At 40.9% G+C, this 14,082-nt stretch overlaps 1 protein-coding gene across 1 annotated transcript in view; it reads left to right on the top strand.

Annotated features, from left to right (window-relative positions):
• LOC141499677 (uncharacterized) overlaps positions 1-14,082 on the top strand; it is a 74,309-nt gene that overhangs the window by 7,271 nt on the left and 52,956 nt on the right. Inside the window, 6 exon segments of the mRNA XM_074202325.1 lie at positions 1,787-1,913; positions 2,334-2,429; positions 5,303-7,017; positions 7,019-7,050; positions 7,052-7,442; positions 7,444-7,605. Of these exon segments, the coding sequence (XP_074058426.1) occupies positions 1,787-1,913; positions 2,334-2,429; positions 5,303-7,017; positions 7,019-7,050; positions 7,052-7,442; positions 7,444-7,605 (2,523 nt within the window).

Raw genomic sequence — 14,082 nt, 5'->3', positions numbered from 1 at the left:
CTGTTTTATCCATTTGACCTAAGCTGGTTTTTAGCATGCTATTTTCTTCAGCATTTTTTTGAATTTCCTTGACTTAGGCTGCTGACTTCATTTTCATGTTTTTCCTCCATCTCTCTCCTTTCTTTTCTCAGTTTTTCTTCTAACTCCCTCATTTGATTTTCAAAGTCTTTTTTGAACTCTGTCATAGCCTGAGCCCAATTTCTGTTTTTCTTGGAGTCTTTAGATGCAGGAGCTTGTGTTTCCTCATCTTCAGACTGAGTATATTGATCCTTCTTGGGATCATAGATAATGTATTTCTCAATGGTGTTCCTCTTTTTTCTCTGCTTGCTCATTTTCCCATCCTAAGCCTGTTTTGGGGGTGCTTCCTGAGCTTTTGGGACACTCCCACAAGGGTCTCAGTGTGTGAGGCTCTGTCCTTCCTGGTCTGTGAATGACCATATATGCCCCCCTCTGCTATGGGGCTGAGGTGGAGGGGGTCCCTGCTGTTCTATGGGGGGGCCTAGACTCTGATCAGGATCTGAATGTGGTCAGAGCCCCAGAGTCCTGTTCCAGGGGCAGAGGACAGAGCTCTGCAGTCTCTCTTACTCCCCTCCCTCAGCTCTATGGGCTCATGCCCTGGGGGCTCCTGCTTACAGGTTCTGCCTGCTTCAGTTCCTGGATCTGGGCTGCTGAAAGACCACATTGCTCACTGTGGGCCCTGAAGGCTGGGCTTCACTTGCTCCCTCTGGCAGAGGCCCCCTGCTGTTCCCCCAATTTGTGCCCGGTGCTCCCTGGGGTGTAGATCAGGAGACTCCCCTGCTGCTGTGAGCCATGGCTCCCAGTGCCCTGGGGCTGCCTCCGGGAGGCTGAAGTTCTTTCACTCTGGCAGGCCACCCCTCTGGCAGGCTGCCCCCTCTTACCCTGGGGAGCAGAGCCTTTCTGCTCTTTTCCAGGTTACCTTGAGTAGGAGAACTGCCTCGCGGGTCCCTCTGTGGGGTCTGTCTCGAAAGGTTAGTTAGAGTCCTTAGCTTATAAGTTTTATCAGAGAAGGCCTAAAACAGGATCCTTTCTTGTTGCCATCTTGGCTCTGCCTCCCTTTTTTTTTTTAGTTTTTTTTGCAAGGCAAATAGGGTTAAGTGGCTTGCCCAAGGCCACATGACTAGGTAGTAACTTTTTTTTTTAATAAATCTTTATTTTCTTTCCACACCTGAATTCCTGGAGCTGAATTGTGATTCTTCACAGGCAGACTCGAACTGAAATCTAAGCAACAACACTCATAGCAACAGATGACTCTTCTTTATTTCATTTAGCGCAATCCAGATATTGATTATAATCCTCTTCATGTTTTCATTCAGATATGCCCTCTTTTGCCATTTATATCTTTCCTTTAACTTTGTTCTTTTTTCAGTGATCACAGAAATCTCCTCCACCCCCCTAACCTGTTCTTGCCAGCCTCCCACATACACTTCACAGAATTTTTTTTTTACAGCATAAGCACTTCCATCAGGTCTGAAAAGAAAGAAATTTCACATCAATTCTCCCTCCCACTCAGATCTACCTTCTTCAGAGAAATAACACATACTTTTTCCCTGATTACATAAAGAGTCCTTTTTCAGTCTTATTCCAATTGATTATTATGGTCTTCCTGAAAAAGGTTTCAAGTATTTATTCTGCCACTCAAAGGATGTGACCTTTGGGCAAATCCCTCTCTGTGTTTCAATTTCCTCCTATAAATTGATGAGGGTTGTGCTACAAGAACTTTTAAAATATCCTTCAGCTCTATGTCCTATGACTTTTGATAATTTAGGAGTTGGTGACATTCAAGGATGTGGCTGTAGACTTCACCTGGGAGGAATGGGGCCTCTTGGACCATCCTCAGAAGGAGTTGTACAAAGAGGTGATGTTGGAGAATGCCCAGAACTTGCTCTCTGTGGGTAAGGACACTTGCTCTGATAATTCTGTCTCCATTCCCTAGTGGGCAGTGTTTGAAGCATTTGTCATCTATTATGGTCTCCCATTTCTAAGAGGCAGTGGCTTCCTGCCCTGCAGATGACTTTTTTGCTTCATGTGATAGGATTTTGAAGATTTCCTTTGTTGCTTCAGAAGCTCTAGGAAGCTTCAGTTAAAACAGGAAGTCAATGTGGAAGCATCTCAAATGTGGAACTAAACTCAAAGGTTATTAAGTCCAACCTTTACCTGATGATCAGCACTAATGGGGAGTAGAAATTCATTCCTTTGCACATAATGGATTCATTCTTAAAATGGGACAGTTCTGTATCCAGAGCCCTTTCCCTAAAGAGAACTAAAGTACAAGTTTCCCTCCCAGCTCTTCCCTAACTATTCCTCATGGCCAGGGCTTCAAGTTCCCAGGGATGATGTGATCTCTTATTTTGAGGAAAAGGGAGCACCATGGATGCTGGAACAAGGAGACCTGAGGAACCTCTGTCCAGGTGAGTCAGGTAAAAGCAGGTAGATGAGAGCTGAGATTACAAGAAGCTTCTTTGTGTTGTTGGGGAGCAAGTAGTTGATTTGGGGGTAGAAAATCTGCCTTGGAATTCTTAGATATTTTAGCAATGGCTTCCTGGCCAATCCCTGGATCAGTGAACCTCAGTTTCCTCATCTGTCAAATGAGAGGATTGGACTCCATGGTCTTTCAGCTTCCTTGAAGGGATAAATCTATGATCTTATAAGAAGTTATTATTTGGAATTTGTGGGCATGGATCTCCTGAAAGTTGAAAAAGAGGTTAGGTTACACAATATGAGCTTTCCTAGACCTTCAAGTCTGCAAACATTTATTAAGTGTCTGCTGCATGCTATTCACTAAGGATGAAGAAAGAAGCAAGGGCCTTCTCTGCCTTTCAAGGAGCTCAGTCTGGAGAGGCAGACAACAGGCCAAAAACTATGTAGAAACCCACTATGGATGGAACAGATTGGAACTGGTCAAGAGCCTGAAGGCCCTAGAGTTAAGGAGGACTGGAAAGGGCTGTTTGTGGGAAGGAACCTCTAGAAGGGAAAGACTGAGACAGGAGGTGGAATACAAAGGAGACCCTTGTATTGCATTATAATATTATGGGTTTAAGAAGAGCCTAGGGACAGCTAGGTGGCGCAGTGGATAGAGCACTGGCCTTGGAGTCAGGAGTACCTGGGTTCAAATCCGACCTCAGACACTTAATAATTACCTAGCTGTGTGGCCTTGGGCAAGCCACTTAACCCCATTTGCCTTGCCAAAAATCTTTAAAAAAAAAAGAGCCTTAAAGTGTGGGAAAGAAATTGCTTTAGCAGCCCCAGAGAAGATTTCATATTTGATCCTTTGCTTGTTGAATAGATGGCCACATGGTCAGGTGTGAGTTTAGCAAAGGTGGATGCAGAGGAATGACTCGACTTGGGGAGACTTGAGGCAGCTGGATCCAACTCAGGTGTGAGGACAAGGGTGCCTGAACAGGGATGTTTGCAGAGAAAGGGGGGTTTGAATGAAAAGATCTGGAGAAGCTGCTGTGGTGGAGGGCATAGGGAGTCCGCTTGGGGAATGTCAAAGGATTGTCTTGCCCCAGGAAGGGCCAGTGAAAATGGTATGGCCTCTATTTGTGGGGCTGCTTGGTTTCATGACTTTCTCTCTCCATCAGCAGCACTTGAACAAGGGTGAAGGCTGCTGCCAGACTTGGAAGGCATCCAGTCCTGATCTCCATGGCTCAATCTGTCTCATTTTTTGGAAAGTCATTGGCCAGGTTCATATAGATGACCCCTGCCTCCGTTTCAGGAGTTGGGTGGTAATTTGCTAGGTGTCTCATGTGGGAGACCATTCAGGAGCCTAGACAGAAGCCTCTGTGCTCTTTAGTGATGGGTCTGATCAGATTCCATCTGGTTAGATCCTAACTAATATGATTACCTAAAAGTGATTTGGTGCAAGAAGGAGACAGAAATATGACTGAATATACCCTTTAAAAGTGGTAGAGAGAACAGAATGCAGAGATTGAGGTAGACCCTGGGGTTGGTGTTAGCTTGGGCCAAGGCATTCCATTAATCAAACATTGATTAAGCATCTTTTGTATTCTGTCCATTGTGCTGAACTCTGAGCAAACAATGGAAGGCAAAGGCTTTCACTCAGCTCATAGTCTACTCTGAGAAGATAGAGATAGTTTGAGAAGAAACAACAGATTCAGAACCTCTTAGTTTATCTGATGGAAAAAAGTTTATTTTGGAATAGAGTACATTGACTTGAAGAGGAATATGAAATAAAATAAGGAATAAGGAAATGAAAGAAGTGAGCATAACATTCTAGGAAGGTGAGCAGAATTGGAGGAAAGAGTAGAAATCTAAATAATGATGATAATAATAGCATGGACATTTGGTTGATATTGAGTAATTTTTCAGTCATTTCTCATGCTTTGTGTACCCATTTAGGATTTTCTTTACAAAGGTACTGGAATGGTTTGCCATTTTCATCTCTAGTAACTTGCCCAAGATCACACAGCTAGTAAGTGTCTGAAACCAAAGTAGAATTTGGTAAGACAAGGCTTCCTGACTTTGGACCTGCTGTTCCGTCCTGCTAGCTAGCATTTATATAGCAACTGCTCTGGGCCATGGTCTTTGTAGATATTATTTCCTTGGATTCCCATAATAACTTTGGGAGATGGGAGTTTATTGTTATGTTCATTTTACAGATGAAGAAACTGAGGCAAACAGAGGTCTATGACCATGGGATTGGTTTTCATTACTGAAGGACTAGCATAATATCAATTGAACTTGCAACTGCATTCTGGTTTTTAAACAGAACATTATATAAAGGACCACACATGTTTATGGAGAAACTCGATTATGAAATAATAGAAATGTTTAGTATTTGTGTATCAAGTAGCATAGCATTTATGAAGAAAAGATGGAAAGTGCAGACAATGAAAGTGAAAGTGAAGCAGTGGTTTCTAGGTAGAGACAATTTCTTTGTTACTGTGGACAGAGCATCCCCAGTCACAAGGTTTGAGTTCTTATTCATCTGCTGTTTCAGTCAAGTCAGCTTGAGTCATTCTGAGTTCATGGCCTAAATTGTGAATGTATTGAGAATGCCAGCCCTGTGTCAACTTTCTGGGGAGGATCCAATGCAATTGTCTATGAAGTTCTTTGTAAATAAAATCACCCTTCATCTGTGAGCTCATGATATTCTCAAATGATTGATTCTGCCCACTTAAGTTTGAAGACTTCTCTTTGCCTGAGTTAACAGAATATAAATCATTTTCCATTCTGCCAAATGGAGGGAAGAGCTTATAATTATATATATATGTGAGTATATGAAACTGTAGGTATTTTTAATTTTTGTTTCTTTTTGTAGGAGAGGTCAAACTTGAAATACGAGAGATCCCTGCAGAGATAAGCCTTTCCTCGGAAGAAACTCACAAGCAAAAATTTCTGAATGATGGTCCCTATAACTGGACTGTACAACAGAGTATCCACACTAGGGAGAGACCTTATGAATGTAATCAATGTGGAAAGACTTTCATAAAGCAGGCACATCTCACTGAACATGAGAGATTCCACACTGGAAAGAAACCTTACAAGTGTTATGAGTGTGAAAAGACTTTCACAACAAGTTCCAGTCTTGCTGTCCATCAAAGAATCCACACTGGAGAGAAACCTTATGAATGTAATCAGTGTGGGAAGACTTTCACTACAAGCTCCTATCTTGGAAAACATCAAGGAATCCACACTGGAGAGAGACCTTATGAATGCAATCACTGTAGAAAGACTTTTACAAATAATAGCAATCTTGTTTGTCATCAGAGACTTTATGAATGTAATCAATATGGAAAGACTTTCATTAAGAAGTCCAGACTAGCTGAACATGAGAAATGCCACACTGGGAAGAAACCTTATGAATGTAATCAGTGTGGAAAGACTTTCACTGCAGGCTCCTATCTTGGAATACATCAAAGAATCCACACTGGAGAGAAACCTTATGAATGCAATCACTGTGGAAAGGCTTTTACAAAAAATAGCAATCTTGTTTGTCATGAGAGGATCCACACTGGGGAGAGACCTTACAAATGTAATCAGTGTGGAAAGACTTTCACAACAAACTCTATTCTTGGTGTACATAAGAGAATCCACACTGGAGAGAAACCTTATGAATGTAATCACTGTGGAAAGACTTTCATTAAGAGGGCACATCTTGCTGAACATGAGAGAATCCACACTGGAGAGAAACCTTACACATGTAATCAGTGTGGAAAGACTTTCACAGCAAACTCTAGTCTTGGTGTACATAAGAGAATCCACACTGGAGAGAAACCTTATGAATGTAATCACTGTGGAAAGACTTTTACAAAAAATAGCAATCTTGTTTGTCATGAGAGGATCCACACTGGGGAGAGGCCTTACGAATGTAATCAGTGTGGAAAGACTTTCAGAACAAACTCTATTCTTGGTGTACATAAGAGAATCCACACTGGAGAGAAACCTTATGAATGTAATCACTGTGGAAAGACTTTTACAAAAAATAGCAATCTTGTTTTTCATCAGAGGATCCACACTGGGGAGAGGCCTTACAAATGTAATCAGTGTGGAAAGACTTTCATTAAGAGGTTCAGACTTGTTGAACATCAGAGAATCCACACTAAAATAAAACCTTATGAATGTGAGCAATGTGGAAAGATTTTCAAATACAGGTCTGGTCTTGGCGAACATCAGAGAATCCACACTGGGAAGAAACCTCATGAATGTAATCAGTGTGGAAAGACTTTCACATATAGGTCCAGACTTGATGAACATAAGAGAGTCCACACTGGAGAGAAAGCTTATGAATGTAATCAGTGTTGAAAGACTTGCATTCACAAGGCCAGTCTTGCTGTACATGAGAAAATCCACACTGGAGAGAAAGCTTATGAATGTAATCAATGTGGAAAAACTTTCATTCAGAGGGCCAGTCTTGCTGTACATCAGAGAATCCATACAGGAGAAAAACCTTATGAATGCAATCAGTGTGGAAAGACTTTCGTTCGCAAAGCCAGTCTTCTGGTTCATCAGAGAATCCACACTGGAGAGAAACCTTAATGAATGTAATCAGTGTGGAAAGACTTATTTGCAAGACCAGTCTTCTTGTTCATGAGAAAATCCACAGTGGGAAGAAAGCTTATGAATGCAATCAGTGTGGAAAGACTTTCACGACAAACTCTTATCTTGTATTACATCAGAAAATCCATGCTGGAGAGAAACCCTATGAATGTATTCAGTGTGGAAAGACTTTTCTAAAGAAAAATAAACTTGCTGAACATCAGATAGTCCACACTGGAGAGAAACCTTATGAATGTAATCAGTGTGGAAAGACTTTCACTTGCAAAGCCAATCTTTTTCTACATAAGAGAATTCACACTGGGAAGAAACCTTGTGAATGTAATCAGTGTGGAAAGACTTTTACTCAGAGGGCCAGTCTTGCTATACATGAGAGAGAATGTATTCTCTCTGGAGAGAAACCTTATCCACACTGGAGAGAAATCTAATGAATGTATTCAGTGTGGAAAGACCTTCACCACAAGCTCTTAACTTGCATTATATCAGAAAATCCATACTGGAGAGAAACCTTATGAATGTAATCAATGTGGAAGGTCTTTTCCTAAAGAAAAACAAACTTGCGGCAGCTAGGTGGTGTAGTGGATAAAGCACCGGCCCTGGAGTTAGGAGTACCTGGGTTCAAATCCAGTCTCAGACACTTAATAATTACCTAGCTGTGTGGCCTTGGGCAACCACTTAACCCCGTTTGCCTTGCAAAAATATAACAAAAAATCAAAAAAAAACTTGCTGAACATCAGAAAATTCACTCTGGTGAGAAACCATATGAATGTAATCCATGTGGAAAGGTTTTGCAAGGACAGTGTATCCTGTATATCAGGCAATGCACAGTAGAGAGAGACCTCATCAATGTAATCAGTGTGGTAAAGCCTTCAGACAAAAGTTAGCCCTTAATGTCATTCAGATAATTCATGCTAGTGAGAAATCTTGATGATGATGATGATGGTGATGATGATGATGATGATGATGATGATGATGATGTTTGTCATTAACTCTAGAAAAAGATCATGACATCAGGGAAGTGGCATCATGAATTTGATTGGAGTGGGGAGTTTGGGGAGGGGGTGGGAATTGTACTATGTCACCAGCCTCACTTTCTCCTCCTGAACCAGGGGTTAGAGTGCTGACCCCAAAATCAGGACATTTACTAGCTGTTTGATCTTGGGCACTTCACTTTACCCTGATTCCCTCATATCTAGGGCCATTTCCAGCCTTCCTGATTCATATCTGGCCCCTGGACCTAGATGGCTCTGGAGGCTAAAGTAAGGCTGGTGACTTAGCATAGACTCCCCTCATTTTTGACCAATTCTTGTGTTTGTCATCCTGTCATTTCTCTGATAGATATCTTATCCCTGTAATGAATGAGGAAAGTCATTCAAATGTGGTCCAGAGCTTCTTAGCAGAAAAGTCACTCTGGCTACAAATCTTACTGTGGACTCCATGTGGGAAAGCCTTCAACTGGAGATAAACTTATTTTACATTAGAGGAAATATCCTGGAAAGAAGCCTTATCATGTGCTCAGTGGGAACATACTTTTATCTAGCAGATGGAAGTTGCTGGTCTATGGCTAAATTTTAGTAAGGAGATATCAGAGCTAAAAGCCATAAAGGGAAAAGTAAACAAAATAAATGAATGAATGAATGAAATTGTCCATTTCAAAGAAGTCTAATCTCATACAGGTATCTGGTTCTCTGGAAACATCTAATAGAACATAGATTTTATAATTGATAGTATTCATTCCCCCATTAGAATAATGAGATTCCACTTTGGAAATACTAATAGCCTTTATATAAAAAACTGAATTCTAATACAAAAATGAATTTATTTCAACATTGCCATTCATTTTCTGTTTACTGGAGTATTCGTATTTGAACAATGTTTCCAGAGGAACATGTCTAGAAGACAAGGACTAGAGAGCATGCTAGAGAGGTTAGAAAGGAATTGGGCATGTTTCTCTACCAGAAGATCTTGAGGGGGGAATAAGACGGTTGTCCTCAAGTGTTTGAAAGATTATTTGTAAACAAATAAGTCCAAGTACAACTAGGATTTGAGGGATCATTGCAGAGAGGTTGCTTTTATTTCCATTAGGATTAGGGCTTTGGTGCCTCTGGAAGAAGAGTTTGCTTCCCCTGCCTTTGAAGTCCCCAAGCAGAGATTAGCAGAACACATGGTTCAGACATAGAAGGGACATGTTCAGTTGGTAACTGGAATAAATAACTAAATTAATTTGAACTCTTAGTCTGTGATTTTGAGCTAATCACCCCAACATCAGCATCCATGCCGGAAAATGAAAAAGATGTTTCTCTGCCCAGTCAATGAGGGGAGGAAGAAAAGCAGGAGAAAATATCCTGTAACCCAAAGACTCTTTCTTAACATAAATTTCTTAGTGTTAATGCTGGAGGTTTAAGGGTACAGGTATCAAATTCAGTGAACTTCTTGTTAAATGACATGATGCAAGGAGCCATTGTAGGCCCTGTGCCCTTAAGATGGCAATGCTCAAAAGAAAGTACTAAGAAGCAATGTCCAGCAAATACTGAGAGGAAGAGAAAGCTCCAAAGTCTTCCAACATGGAATGAAACAGCTAAAAAACAGCTAAAAAAACCTGAGGAAGGAAATCTGAGATTTGATCTCTTAAAGCCCAGGACAGCAGGGACCAGAAGAAAAATTGCACCTAAAAGATGCAATTTGAGATTAGCCAAGTCTCTCTGTCAACTTCCAGCAGATGAGAATTAGCAGAAAGGCTGCTCTCTGGAGTGATTTCCAGGCTATGGGAAGTGACAGACCAGGTTCATGTGTTCAGAAGGATAGACTGTCCAAAAAAAAAAAAATTATAGATGCTGAGGGTCTGCAAGTAAACTGCTACATTGGTGCACTATGAGTGAGGCTGTAAATTGTCCTAATCATTCGAATTAGAGCATGCCATGCTGGGCAATCCTGTGCCAGTGTCTCTCATGCTTTACAATCAATCTAAAGTTTTCAGAGTGTCCTGGTTTTGCTTCTCCTGGATCTTTGTGAGCACTTGCCTGTGTGAGTTTACCATAGAATAATCTTTTTGGAGAACATATTTCTGGCATTGTAACAATGGCCAGCCTACCATGGTTGCACTCTCTGTAGTAATGTTGAAATGCTCGGCAATTTACCTGGATAAAGGATCTCAGTGTCTGGTATCTTCTGCCAAGTGACCTTCAGAATCTTCCTTGGACAATTTAAATGGAAGTGATTGTTTCCTGACATGGCGCAGGTGGACAGTCCAGGTTTCACAGGCATATAACAAGGAGGCCAACACAAGGGCTCTGTAGAACTTCAATTTGGTAGTCAGTCTAATACCTCTTCTCTGCCACACTTTCTTTTGGATCCTCCCAAGTACTGAGCTAGCTCTGGCAATGCCAGTGTCAGGGTACACCTCACTGGAACAGACATTGCCAAGGTAAATGATCTTATCCACAGAACTCAAAACTGATGGAGCACCTTGATGTTCATTGTTAGACCAAAATGAACATAAGCAGCAAAGTACTGATCCATACTTTGCTGCATCTCAATTTCAGAGGCTGCATTGAGTGTATAATCTTTTGCAAACAGATCATGCACCAATACTAACTCTACTTGGGTCTTGGCTCCTAGTCTTTTGAAGTTGAAGAAAAGTGAAATGTGAATTACAAATCTAAAATTAGATTTTACAAATTTTTAATAAAATAATTTCATTTTTTCCCAATGATATTTAAACTATTTTTAAAAGTATGCATACCCTTTAATCCAGTAATACCACTACTGGGTCTATACCCTGAAGAGATGATGAAAAAGGGTAAAAACATCACTTGTACAAAAATATTCATAGCAGCCCTGCTTGTGGTGGCAAAGAATTGGAAATCAAGTAAATATCCTTCAATTGGGGAATGGCTTAGCAAAGTGTGGTATATGTATGTCATGGAACACTACTGTTCTATTAGAAACTAGGAGGGATAGGAATTCAGGGAAGCCTGGAGGGATTTGCATGAAGTGATGCTGAGCGAGATGAGCAGAACCAGAAGAGCATTGTACACCCAAATAGCAACATGGGGGTGATGATCAACCTTAAGGGACTCGCTCATTCCATCAGTGCAACAATCAGGGACAATTTGGGGCTGTCTGAAATGGAGAATATCATCTGTATCCAGAGAAAGAACTGAGTTTGAACAAAGACCAAAGACTTTTACCTTTAATTTAGAAAAAAAAACCTGATATCTTATTGTCTGATATTGCTATCTCTTATACTTTATGTTTCTTCCTTAAGGATATGATTTCTCACCATACTCAATATGGATCAATGTAGACCATGGAAACAATGTGAAGACTGACAAATTGCCTTCTGGGGGGTGGGGGTGGGGGAAGGAAGTAAGATTGGGGAAAAATTGTAAAACTCAAAAATCTTTGTAAAAAAAGAAAGATCAAAGGCAGAAGAGATAGACACAAATAATAATAATAATAACACCAGTTCTTTCTCTGGAGGCAGATAATATGCTTTGTGAGAAATTATAGGGTGTTTGATTTCCATGAGGTGTAAGAGGAGACTGTTAGTTTAAAGATCTCACAGGTATCCACCAGAAGAAAGGATAAAGTTAACTATGAGTGATTGTGTATTATATATATATATATATATATATATATATATATATATATATATATATATATATATATATATAAAGTTAACTATAACTGATTGTTAATTAGGTTGAAAAGACACCAACTTGTGCAAGAATGTGGAGTTGAGACAAAAGGGGACCCTGACCAATCACTGAACTAACTGGGAGAGGTCTTCTCACTAGACCTGAAGTCACCTTAACCAGGGGAAGGTCAAATATTGAATGAGTCCGAAGTTGCCCTAGGGTGTCTGACCTTTGCAAGTGAACTTGCTTATTGAGGTCTAAGCATATTAGTATAGACTCCCCATGTGATAATTGCGGCTCATCAGCATACTATGCCTCCTTTGGCCAGGGTGAGGTAAATGTGTTAAGGGGTGTCATGGAGCTGGGGGATATCTTTTAGATTGTGCTCCTAATGAAGAGGACCTATCAGGATTCAAAGGGGATGGAAACACAAGCCTTCCTGTATAATGTTGGACATTGTCCCAATTCAGGGCTTTTCCCATTGGGGGAATTGTCTCTTTTGTGGGGATGTTAATTCAAGCTCTTCAACCACTCCAGGCTAAGTTTTATTATTCTGGGCCATTTATCACAGCTTCATCAGTCCTTTGGTTGTCTTGGGTCATTGTATTGCTGAGAATAGCTATGTCACTGAGAGTTTATCATGCTTTTTTGATTCTATTTAGTTTTTGTTAGTTCATATGTAAGTTTTTCAGGTTTCAATTATATTTTTAAAGGAAGAAACCACACTTATAAATAAGGAAAGGGTAATTTTGTGCATAGGATGAAGAATGCTCTCCAAACATCAGAATCTCTGATGAATTGAATCATTTCCCCAGGATGGAAATGGACTTGGAAGTCCTTCAACTTCTTAATATTTTGACAAAGCACATGGTGGACATGTAGGTGGAAAACATAGATGACCCCTCCCAAGCATGAGGATATTTTGGATCTGGTCACCGTCTCCTGTACGTGACCTTTAGTAGGCCTCTTAACTCATTCTCTTGCCTCTTCTCCCAAGATTCTAGTCTTGTATGTTTAGATCATGTATTTTTCATTAATTTTTCTGATGAAAAACCAAAAGGTAATTAAATAGCAACTCTTGTTTCTTTGTTATGAAATGTTATATGTTAACTGTACTTTTGGTGATGATTCTCCTCGAAGACCATGACATCAGGGATGCCATGATAAACAGATTTGAGTGAGGGGGCTGTGCTAAGTCACCAGCCTCACTTTTCTCCTCCAGAGTCATCTGGTTCCAGTGGCCAGATGTGAATCAGGACTACTGGAGGTGGCTGTGGGTTCCAGGCACTGAGGTTTAAGTGACTTGCCCAAGGTCACACAACTACTACTAAGTGTCTGAGGTCAGATTGGAACTCCAAACCTCTTCACTGCAAGGCCAGTGCTCTATCCACTACAGCACCTAGCTGCTCCACATATAAGTATTTCACAGTGTACTTAAACAAAGACAAGTCTTGGGGCAGCTGGTTGGTACAGTGACTAAAGCATGGACCCTGTAGTCTAGAAGACCTGAGTTCAAGTTTGGCCTCAGATACTAATTTCCTATCCCTATGACCTTGGGCAAGTCACTTAATCCCAGTGCCTTGGTGGGGGGGGGGAAGAATGACAAAGCTGAAGATTTCTAGCAAGCAAGGGCATTTATTAATGATTAGGCTTTAATGGAGAACATTGAGGTGTTAGCAACCCAGGGAAGCAGGATTTTAAAGGATATTGTATAGGTAGTGCTGGGCATTGAGGGGATAATGATCTACAGACTGAAGACCATGCACCAGCACTCCCTTCACTCCCTTCTTGGCTTCTTGCCTTTTCAAGTTGAAGAATTTCCATCAGGGCAGTAGCTGACTTCGAGGCCAAGTTCTTCCTCAATGAAAGTATGTGATAACATGGCTGAAAACATCATGGGAAGAAGGACATCGCCTTGTTTCACTCCAGGGTGACCTAGAAATCTTGAGAGTATCATCTACTATCTAGAATGTAAGCCTGCAAGCCATGGGAGACTAAAGGACAATACTGATGAATTTCTCCTGGCAACCATATTTTGACAAAATTTTCCATAAACCCTCACAGCTGATGGAATCAAAGGTCTTGGTCAGATCCACAGATATTGTATACAGAGCTCTGTCCTGTTCCTGGCATGTTTCCTGGAGTTGCCGGTCAGAAAACATAAGGACCATCCCTTGACCTTTTCTGAAGGTGTGGCCTTCCCAGTGTCTGCTCCTTCAGACCTGTGCTGGCAAACCTTGCCTCCCAGGTCCTTCAAAATCTATAGTAATGTTTTCTCATCATAAGCCTTTTCTTTTGGTTGGCATTTTCTCTCCTGAGAATTTCTGACCCTTCTGATTGCTGCTAAGTAACAAAAGCTGTTGCTGTTCTCCAGGACCTTGCACTTAACGTTTCACATCACTCT

This window comes from Macrotis lagotis, chromosome X (genome assembly GCF_037893015.1).
Source record: "Macrotis lagotis isolate mMagLag1 chromosome X, bilby.v1.9.chrom.fasta, whole genome shotgun sequence".
NCBI classification, from domain to species: Eukaryota; Metazoa; Chordata; class Mammalia; order Peramelemorphia; family Peramelidae; genus Macrotis; species Macrotis lagotis.
Note: the sequence above shows the minus strand (reverse complement) of the source record. Positions and strands in the feature narration are given on the sequence as shown.